Below are 11,542 nucleotides of genomic sequence, written 5' to 3'. Positions count from 1 at the left end.
AGCTATCTAAGGATGGTACTATAGAACGCCACCTCAAGGTAGGCCTAGTGGCGCCATCTCTTGGTCAGGCCGGAAACTTATCAATCCACCCTCGTATGTCTAAATGATGATTTTTCCCTAGATTCTCCGAATGAACCTGTGTGGCTCAAATTTGTTGCAACTCTATTGAACACGGATTTCGGTGTACATTGGAGGATTGGTGATTTTCTGTGTTCCCAAATCTTTTCTTCTGTTATTTTCTTTACCCTACGAATAAGTGTTTTTCAGTATATTTTACTTATGGTACTTAATGAGCTAATTCCTCTATAATTATTGCAGTCACTTTTATCTCCCTTTCTTTTGTATATTGGTACTATAACTGCTTGTTTCCAATCGTCTGGGACGTCTTTCATCTGAAAACATACATTTATTTATGAATTCGCACAGTGTATGTGGTATGTACTCGCCACCGTGTTTAAGCATTTCAGCGTTAATACAGTCTACCCCGGCAGCCTTACCGTTTTTTAAGTTCCTAATTATAATCCTAACCAATAGCTTCATCTCCGAATTGTCCACTAAAGTAGTCTCTGAAAGCCCCTAGTATCCCGTCTACATCATATACCATTTCCCTCCTACTATTTCTCATGTTGATAAATTCTATACTTTAATTTCCCTTCATTTTTTTATAAAACAGTTTCTAGCTTCCTTCAAAGTCGTTTTGTATTTTCTTCTCTTCTTCTGCTCTAATTTTATCTTTATTTTCCTCAATTAATCATTTGAGTATCTTCTTTTTGTGCCTGTAATCATTTATACAACCAGTTATTTCGTCATTGCTAAGACCTGCGATTTTCAAAGTTCTCCTGTACGCTTCTCTCTTTGCTTTTTGGGCAGCCTGAATTTCATCATTCCACTACGCATCACCAGCCATTTTTCCTACAACTGCGGTACCACACACTTCGATCGTACATCAAACAATGATATCCCGCAACTTTGTCCAGGCGCCCTCTATATCTTTGTTTTTATACGGTTCTTCTATGTGGCCCTATCTATGCTTTCGACTATCTTATTTTGGTAATCTATTCGCACATCCGGTTTCTGTAGGTTCTCAATTTTGATGCGCGTTTGTTTTGTTTTCTTGGTTCTCTTTTTTCTCCATCCCCGACCTAAGTTAATTTTTGAGATCAGAAGGTAATGATCAGTATTGCATTCAGGACCCCTTATGATCCTTGTATCTTTGAATAACTCTCTTAGTCTTTCATCCGCAACAATAAAGTCAATTATCATACTGTGGTTATTTGCTTTGGACCAGGTGTGGACCAGATGGAAAATTCTTCTATTTTTAATATTTGCAGTTGAAGACTTTTCAATATTCGATGTATATAATACAAACAGAAAATGATTCTTGTTATAAATTTTGGAAATACTTTTTTAAAATAGGAATATTTGAAAAAATTACGTAATATGATCGGAGTTGGTCTCCAAACAATTTTTTGTACGACTTATTACATTGCGGGGGAGGGGGGTTTGCAAAAAATGTGTTACGCAATTTATGGATGGCCTCTTTAATAGTTTTCTGCTAATTTTTATTTCATAATCAAACATTATCAACTCTTTCAAGGGTAAAGCCAGCTTGGATGTTAGAATTCCTGCAATTTGGACATCATTTTATTCATTAAAATTTTATTATTATGCCTGAAAAAGCAAAAGTTACTCATGCAATAAATTCGTCATGCGATTCGTCAATTACGGTATGCAATTAGAACAGGTAGGTCGGGGGTCTAATGGACCAAGAGATTAGGACTAATTGTTAGACTTACTGGGAATCGTGACGGTTGGTACTTACGGATTTAGATCCCCCTTCTGGTGAAATAATCTTTATCCCTTCTATAATATTTTAGAAATTAAAACAGGAAATAAAAGTTATTTAATGCGTTAATTTTGTAATCAACTTTTGTTCTTAATTTTTCTTATTCTTCTTATTGCAGAAGTTGCTCTACTTCTGCCAGCTGAATTGAGCGGCGTACGACTGATCAATGATAGCAATGATATCCGAACAAATCTTCGACTTCAGTACAGAGAGAGTCCAGAGTACGACGCTTCTAAAGAGTAAGAATGAATCTTATTTCTTTTTATACTTCAAAATTCATGATGAAATGTTAACATTGCTCTTAATTTTGTTTGGGGCCATTCAAAAAGTAGCTATTTTGACATTTCTTTTACCCTTCCTCTTCTTCGTCACATGTCATCAACCTTCATGGTGACGTTACAAATGCGATCATCGCCCCCCCCCCTTCATCGTGAAATTTTTCTTGGTTTTTATTTGATAAACTCATGAAATAAAACACAAAACAGCATTTTTTTTAAATATTTGATAGCCCAAATGTTTTTGAAACAGTGGAAAGAGGGTGATTTTCAAGAATTTATGAAAATTAATTTTTTTGAACAAAATTAATGCTTTTAATTCAATATAAATCGCTTAAGATTTCAAGTTGAAATATATTGAATTTTCAACAAAATAGATGAAACTTATACCAAAAACAGTTGCATTTTTAAAGAAATTGTTAAATCTTCAATCTGAATAACTTTTTCGCCAAAAAATAAGAATTTTTAATCCAGAGAGATATAAAAATATGAATTTTTAACAAAGCAGTGGAATTTTCAGCAAAATAATTAAATAATCGGGCCCAGAAGACGAAATTTCTAGAAGTCTGTTAAATTTGTAATCCGAAAGGTCGAATTCTCAACGACGAATATACTATTTAATATTTCAAAACAAAATTTTAATTTTAAATTAAAAGGTGAAATTTCAAATAAAACAGATGAATTTTCAAATAGGAAAGATTTTTTATTCAAGATAGAGAAGAAATGTCTACCCAGCTCTTGAATTATTAAGTCAAAAAGGCGAATTCTCTACAAAACATCTGACTTTTCTAACCAAAAATAAGAATTTTCAATCAAAAAGTTAATTTAAGAAAAATAGTTTAATTTTGTACCAAAATAATAGAATGGATTATTTTTCTGTAAAAAATTTAATTAAAAATGAATTTGAATCAAAGAGATGGATCTTCTACTAATAAAATGAATTTTAAACATACTAGTTTAGTTTTTACTCAAGTAATTCAATTTTTAATCAAGATTCATTTTTTACGAAAGCAGAGAAGTTTACAGCAAAACGTATAAATCTTAAACAAATAAAATGAATTTTTAACAAAGCAGTTTAACTTTTAAGCGTGTAGTTAAATTTTCGACGCTAATAATAGAATTTTTAATCTAAAAAGACGAATTTTTAAGACAAAACTATCATTTTTAAACCAAGAAATTAATTTTGAGCCAAAAATAAAAGTTAAATTTGCAGTTTACAAAATTAATTAAAAAAGGAATTTTAAAAGAGTAAGATGAATCTTCAATTAATAAAAACAATTTTGATCAAAGCAGTTAAATTTTCAACCAAGTAGTTGCATTTTTAATCAAGAATATTAGTTTCTTTAATTTCCGCATGGGAAATGCGATTTTGGTACGCTGTCCTGGCGCGAAACAGTAACTTTTCCACACTAGTGACGGGAATGTTTGGAAATACAGTGAAACTCGTCTATAGAGTCAATTTTGGGTCTGACGGTGGGTGGGAACTAACTCATTATAGCCCGCTCCACTTTTGGTTGTTCAAGCTTGAGTGCTTGCCTGAGTGACAATCGCAGACCTCGCGCACCCCACGCAGCTCCTGTTACACCTGCCTGTGGCACGGCGTCAATTCTCGGAAGGGCTATAGAAGGGTTGAAGTTGATGGTATTGAGATGCTTTATTTGCAAAATAAAATAACTAATTTTACGTCTCACGTGGTATTTGAAAGGCGTGGCACGAATTTTTAACCAAAAAGATGAAATTTCAACCAAGAAGATTAATTTTCTACTGAAAAGATGAATGCTTAACAAAATAATTCATTGTTTACCAATCACTTGAATTTTCAACTATGAAGATTAATTTTCTACCCAAAATGACCAATTTTCAATAAAGTAATACATTTTCTATACTAAATAATTTAATTTTCTACAAAATTGTTGAACTTACAAGACAAAAATACAGATTCTGAATCTTCAATAACAACAAAGATCAATTTTTAAGAAACAAAAAAAAAAAACTTTTATCAGAGTAGTTCACTTTCCAACTGAGGAAATGTATTTTGCACTAAAATTATGAATCTTCAAGAAAAAAATGAAGTTTTAAGAAAGTATTTCAACTTACAACCAAAGACTTGAATTTTCAGCCTAAAAGGTTTTACTTCCAACAAATTGCTTTAAAATTAAATCAGTTAAATTTAACGATAAAAAACCAAGTTTCAACAAAACACCTGAAACCTTCAACTGAAATAGACTGAATTTCAATCAAACCGAAATTTTTTTAATACAAAAAAATTGAATTTCTACCAAAAAAGACAAATATCGCAAAGACACCGTAAAGAACATGGACATAGGACGTCGTAAATTTGTCGTAAAGATGTAAAGATTTCGTAAAGACGTCGCCAAACTTTGCGCCAACTGGGAGAGTATTAGCTTTTACTAATAAAGACGAATTTGTAACGAAATACATGTATTTTCAAAGAAATCGTTGAATTTTAACTGAAAAAGATACATTTTTAACGGGAAAATATGAATTTTGAAGAAAAAAGTTAATTTCTCACCGAAGCAGTTTAACTTTTAACCACAGAGTTGCATTTTTAACTAAAAAAGTTGAAATTTCTGTAAAAGGAGATGAATTAATCTTTTTACTTTCCTGTTTCATATATTCTATTGTTATAATTGGCAAAAAACATTTTTAATAAGAACAACATAACACACTGAGGAATGAAGTTAAATCACAGAAAAAATCATAACATAATCATGTTCGATGTAAAATGAAGCAGTAATGGACAAACAAGTATAATATGCAATCATGTTTCGACTTTAACTAGTCATTGATATTAGCGCGCCAGAGTAGCAAAAGAAGAGGCAAACGAGATAAGGCTAAACGAGACGAGGCATACCGAGCCAGAAGGTATGTCCCATTTTCGTCTCGTCTCGTTCCTCCTGATTTCTTGCTCAGCGGCAACACTATGTCGGCGCCTTTGTTCTGAACTTTTACTTAGCAAGAGAAGAATTCATTATGAAGACGAACTTTTATTTTCGATTTGGTTAAGTTAATAATTTCTGCGTGCAAAATTTTAGTCATGGCCCAACTAAATCCCTAGAATCCAAATCCAGCTTAAACTTTACTGCTTATTCCTTCCATATGATAGGTTGGTGTAAAGTTTCTCCTACGAGTATAAGCTTAAATTTTAAGCAGTTTGGGAGAAGCTTACAAAAATGCTCTACCTTACTATACAGAATATGAATAATGTACTTCATGGGAAGATATTCATATTTCCGTATTTTAATCAATTGAAAACTTTTAAAGCTAAGAATATCTGTAGCTGAGGAACCATCCATAAGCTGTATTACTGTTTTTGGGCTTTTCACCCCCCCCCCCCCCCCCCCCCCCCCCCCACGAAAATAGGAGAATATATTATTTTCAATTAAATTAGTGTGGAAACTATCAGGGTTGAATAGTAACTTGTTATAAGTAACTAAATTAGTGAAAATTACGTTTTTTGTGATGCTGAGGGTAACTTCGTTACTACTTTAAAAATTAACTTGTTACTTTCAAATTAACTTCTCTGTTGGTTGAAATGATATCAGCTATTATAATTTTCGTTGAAAATTTCTTTGTTTTGGTCGTAAATGTAACTACTTTAGTTTTAAATTCAGTTGAATTCAACTGCGTTTGATTTTATATCAAAACCTTATTTGGTTGGAATAACATAATTTATTATATTTTCCGTTGAGCATTAATCTATTTTGGTTAAAAAATAATGCATTTTGTTACAAATTCAACTATTTCGGTAAAAAGTTTATTTAATTGGTTCAACTTTTGGTTTGAGAATTTAATTATTTTGTTAAAAAGTTATTTATTTTGTTGAAAATGCAATATGTTTATTTTAAATATTACTAATTGGAGATTGTTCAAATTGAATCATATGATGTGTCTTTTTTTAGAAAATGAAAACATTTTACAACAATACTTAAAATTTTTACCTACATTTCAGAATGGAATTTTAAATCCAGATAAATATTACTGAAGTTAATCTAATTAATTTTAAAGTATACAATTTATAAGAATTGTTTTGTATAGTGATGTAAATAGTATTATATATTACATATAGAGTAAATAGTAAAATATTCATTTTCAAAGAAGAAGATTAATTTACCATCCAAAGAGAAGAATTGTCCATAAAAGTCGAGTGTTTTAGAAAATCGTTAAAAATGGTCGATCAATTTTCAAGAAAAACAAAGAAACAGAATTTTCAATCAGTTGAAATTTTGAATAAAATAGTTCAATTCTCCACTTATAAAGAACAAATTTTCAACCAAACTTGGAATAGTTGAATTCTTAGATCAAACAATAAACTTATTTCCAATAAAAGAATCGAATTATTAACTTTAATTTTAATCAAAAATGCTGCATTTTGATTAAAAAGGTTGATGTTCTACGAAAAAATACGAATTTTCAACAATATTGTTGAATTTTAAAGTCAAATAGTTTTATTTTTCATGAAATGTTTAAATGTTCAAAAAAATAGTTAAATTTTGAACTAAAAACACTAAAACAAAATTAAAATAAAATTTTTTACTCAAATCATTGAATTTCGAACAAAAAATTAAATTTTTAATCAATTAGTTTAATATTCTACCAAATGGTTGATTTTTCAACAAAAAATTTAATTTACATCAAAATAGTTGATTTTAAACTAAAATTATAAATCAACAAGCAGAAAAAATGAAACTTTTACAAAATAGTTCAACTTTGAACCAAGTAGTCCATTTTTCTAAAAAGCTTGAGAAATTTTCATCTAAATAGCACACCCAAAAAAATATTTGGTTGAATGAACAAAGTTTTGGTTAGACCAACCTTAGAATATAGTTATTATATGTAGTGTAAGTTCATCAATTCTGCTGGATTTTTTTTTATTTATTTAAAAATATCTATCTGTTCTTCTCTAATTAAAAACTTAATCACGCAATCTTACACTCAGAAAAATGTATGTTTGAATCAAACAACAAAGTTTGTTTGAATTCATATAATTGAATCCGACAAATTATTTGCTTCAATTAAAAAAAGTTTTATCTAATTTTAAGAAATGTAAATTATTTGCTTTATTGATTGAAACAAATAATTTGTTTAGTACAATTTGTTTGATTTAAACAAAACATTGACTTTTATTAAACAATGTATTTGTTTAAAATATGTTTATTCAAATTCATAAAAATATTTGTTTGATTCAAATAAAAAATACAGTACAAAGCAGTACTACAAAGTGCCGTTAGGCGTGATAAAGCGCTGCCAGCGGTTTCTGAGTAACTAACCTAGAATCTGAATTAATTTATATATACACCATTAAGCCATTTCCCTTTCGAGGTAGGCGTGACTCACTCGGTGGGGAAAGGAGTAATGTGTGGAAGGGATAGAGAATTTTCAGATTAATCCAGAATTCTCGTGTTATTTATGTAAATAACACGTTCGTTCCGCAAAACTGCTCGGACACAGGTTGCTGATCAATCTCTCTAGCAATCACCCCAAGTGAAGATCCTCACAAAGTCGTTATGTAAGCTTCCTCACTTGGGTGCATTAGTAGCCAAGGTCTTTTGTTTCAGGCGTCATTGACTCTACTGACACTCTTTTTATTAACTATTTGCCGCCATACTTTCCTGTCCTGGTATACTTCTCTAGCTTCTTTTATGTCCATGTCTTTTTTCATGCAGGCTCTCGTGTTTCTGTGACTTCTTATGTCTCTTCTAAATAGGGTCTCATTCTCACATTCTAACCATTCTCTCCGCGGTCTACCTCTGGGCACGCTGCAATTTTCTTTACCTTGATACTCTTGTTTCGTTAGTCGTTCATTTGGCATTCTTTTAACATGCCCGAACAATCTTAACCGATTTCTTTCCCATGTGTCTACTAGCGTCTCTTCTGCACCACATTCTTTTAAAATTATCTCGTTACTTACTTTGTCCATCAGAGTTTTCCCGCATATTATGCGCATGAATCTCATGTCAATTGCGTTAATTTTACTCTTATCTTTATTTGATAAGTCCATGTATCGCTACCGTATAGTACATTCGGTATAAATATAGAATTATGTATTGCCATTTTAGCTTTATTTGATATATTTTTACTTTTAATAATGAGATCTGCTCTACCAATACCCTTCTTACCTTCGTTTATGCGTCTATCTAATTCCTCATCTATCTTCCCGTCCCTAGTAAATAAGCTACCAAGGTACACGAACTTATCAACTTGTTCAATTCTCTCATCATTCAATAAAATATTGCATAGTGTTTTCTCGCTCTTTCCTTTGAACACCATAGTTTTTGTTTTATTTGCGTTAATTTTGAGGCCCATGCTCTTCATGCTTGTATCTAGTTTCTTGAAGATTCTTTGTAAGTCTTCGATTGACTCTGCCATAACAACCTTATCATCTGCGAGCGCTAACCTACGTACCCTTACTGTTTGGAGATCCACACCCTCTTCGTCGAAAAGATCCATTCTTAAACGCATGTCTATAAATAATATAAATAACCATGAAGACATAACGCAACCTTGTCTAACTCATTGAATAATATCGAAACAGTCACTCAATTTCCCATTCACCTTTACAGTCGCTTTGCTACCCGTATATATGGTTTTTATAGCTTATAGGAGCTATCCATTGACTCCATACTTTTTCAGTACTTCCCAAAGTTTACTTCTATCTACATTGTCAAAAGCTTTTTCTAGGTCAACAAATGCATAGGAAACTCTTTTTTTCTACTCTGGAACTTTTTTCTGTTATTTGCCTTAAACTAAATTTTTGATCCGTACGTGACTTTCCTGGCATAAACTCATTTTGGACTTCCCAAATCTTTGCTTCTGTTATTTTCATTACCCTACGAATAAATATTTTTGAGTATATTTTACTTATGGTACTTAATAAGCGAATCCCTCTGTAATTATTGCAGCCGCTTTTATCTCCCTTTCTTTTGTATATTGGTACGATAATCGCTCTTTTTCCAATCGTCTGTAACGTCTCCCATCTCGAAACATAAATTTATCAATTCGTACAGTCTATGTTATATGCACTCGCCACCGTGTTTAAGAATTTCAGCGTTAATACCATCTACCTTGGCAGCCTTACAGTTTTTTAAGTTCTTAATGATATCCCTAACCTCAGTGACACAGACTTTCTTAATTGAGTTTTATATCGCACCGTGTTCAACATCGCAGTTGTGGTGTCCTATAGCTTCATCTCCGAATTGTCTCATAAAATAGTCTCTGAAAGCCTCTAGTATTCCGTCTGCATCATATACCATTTCTCCCTTACTATTTCTCATGTTGACAAATTCTGTACTTTTGTTTCCTTTCATTTTTTTATAAAGCAGTTTCTTGCTTCCTTGAAAGTCGTTTTGTGTTTTCATCTCTTCTTCTGCTCTAATTGTATTTGTATCTTTACTTTCTTTAACTAATCGTTTAAGTATCCTGTTTTCGCGTCTATAATCATTTCTACGTCTACTTATTTCCTCATTGCTAAGACCTGCGATGTTCAAAGTTCTCTTGTACGCTTCTCTCTTTGCTTTTTCAGCAGCCTGAATGTCATTATTCCACCACGCATTACCAGACATTCTTCCTACAACTGTGTTACCACACACTTCCATCGTACATCTAACAAGGATATCCCGTAACTTTGTCCAGGCGCCCTCTATATCTTGGTTTTATACGGTCTTCCCATATTGCCCTATCTATGCTTTTGATTATCTTATTTTGGAAATCTATTCGCGCATCCGGTTTCTGTAGGTTCTCAATTTTTATTCGCGTTTGTTTTGTTTTTTTGGTTCTCTTTTTTCCATCTCCGACCTAAGTTAATTTTTGAGATCAGAAGGTAATAATCAGTATTGCATTAAGGACCCCTCATGGCCCTTGTATCTTTGACTAAATCTCTTAGTCTTTCATCCGCAACAACAAAGTTAATTATACTGCGGCTATTTACTTTAGACCCGGTGTACATTTGGATCATTTCATGCCTAAACCAAGTATTTGTAATAAACAGACCCCTTTCCAAGCATAGACCAACTAATTTATCTCCGTCATAGTTTGTTCTTGGATCCCCAAAATTACATAATACTTTTTCTGTACCCTGATTTTGGATGTCCACTCATTCGTTAATGTCTCCTATTAGAATTATTCTTTCTCCATGTTCGAAAATATTTATTGTGTCATTTAAAGGGCCCCAGAAGGCGTATTTTACTTCTCTGGGATCACTATCAACTGGCGCGTAGCATGCTATGATAAATAGTCTTCTGATTCCTACTTTCATTCTAGCCCACAGCAGTCTAGGAGATACGAAACTATGGTCTCCGAGATGCTGCTTTGCTCTTTGATTCAAAATCAGACATACTCCTTGTTTACCATGTGATTCACTGGCTACTCCTGACCATATTTCAAATCCGCCTTGCAACACGCCATTTTTTATGTCTTTAGTTTCGCATCCCTTTTTCTTTGTTTCAGGCACACATAAAATATCTAGTTTCCTCACGTCCATAGTTTCACGCAATTCTTTTGCTCTTCCATCATTTACCCCCCTAGCATTCCAAACACCCAGCCTCTATTCTTCGCCTGAAACATGACCTTCAGATTTTCCGTGTGCATGCCTTTTGTCAATTAAAGTTCCAGTCCTTTCAGAGGCTATTTTGTAGTTTGTATTATTCATTGTTTAGATTATACGCCTAACCATCACCTCATGCAATAAGTTTATTTTCTGAGTCGAAATCATGTTAAAGTTAAGTAGAAAATCGTCATATCATGGAGATAGTAGTTATAACGTCAGTCCCACATAAACTTCAGTTAATAAGGGAGGGCTGAGAGAGGGGGGAGGCAGAACTGGAACCGAGAGAGTCGTCTTGGCTTTGTGTTTTTGTTTTCATGCTGAGAAGACCACCAGCCTTCAGCAGCGTTGTAATATGTAATATATTTATTTTAGGCCTAAATCTTTGAATTTATAATAAAAAGAGAGTCCCCCCCCCCGGTTCAAAATCTCAGCGTTATTTGCATTTTGCAGGTTTAAAATTTCTTTTTTACCGTAAAATTATAATAAATTGATATGAATTACTTATCTTTAAGTAAGTATCTGGATTTCCTAGCAACTGCATAACGAAACACAATTTTAAGAAAGTGCATATATTCAAAATTTAAAATGTTCTATTTCGCTTTTTCCCCAAACCCGAGATACATGACCGGCCTCTTTTAGAGTTATTACGAAACTGCTACAAAAGACACAAGAGAACGTGAGAGTCAGTTTACAACTACGTCACATCCCACAGCCGTATTATAACCATGAAGGAGAATTTAAGAAAATCATCTTCTTTAAATTTTTCAATACACAGCCAAATTTTTCACCAACAAAACAGTTCAATTTTAGAGTTTTCAACTGAGTGCATAGATAAATAATTTAGTTTATAAAACA

The 11,542-nt window shown here is 32.4% G+C and overlaps 1 protein-coding gene across 1 annotated transcript in view; it reads left to right on the top strand.

Annotated features, from left to right (window-relative positions):
• The window catches only part of LOC117170391 (somatomedin-B and thrombospondin type-1 domain-containing protein-like), a 151,287-nt gene that overhangs the window by 100,688 nt on the left and 39,057 nt on the right, over positions 1-11,542 (top strand). Inside the window, exon 3 of the mRNA XM_033357159.1 lies at positions 1,965-2,085. Within this exon, the coding sequence (XP_033213050.1) occupies positions 1,965-2,085 (121 nt within the window). The remainder of the gene's footprint in view (positions 1-1,964; positions 2,086-11,542) is intronic.

Source organism: Belonocnema kinseyi, chromosome 3 (genome assembly GCF_010883055.1).
Source record: "Belonocnema kinseyi isolate 2016_QV_RU_SX_M_011 chromosome 3, B_treatae_v1, whole genome shotgun sequence".
Taxonomy (NCBI): domain Eukaryota; kingdom Metazoa; phylum Arthropoda; class Insecta; order Hymenoptera; family Cynipidae; genus Belonocnema; species Belonocnema kinseyi.
This window is presented reverse-complemented; position numbering and strand designations above follow the sequence as displayed.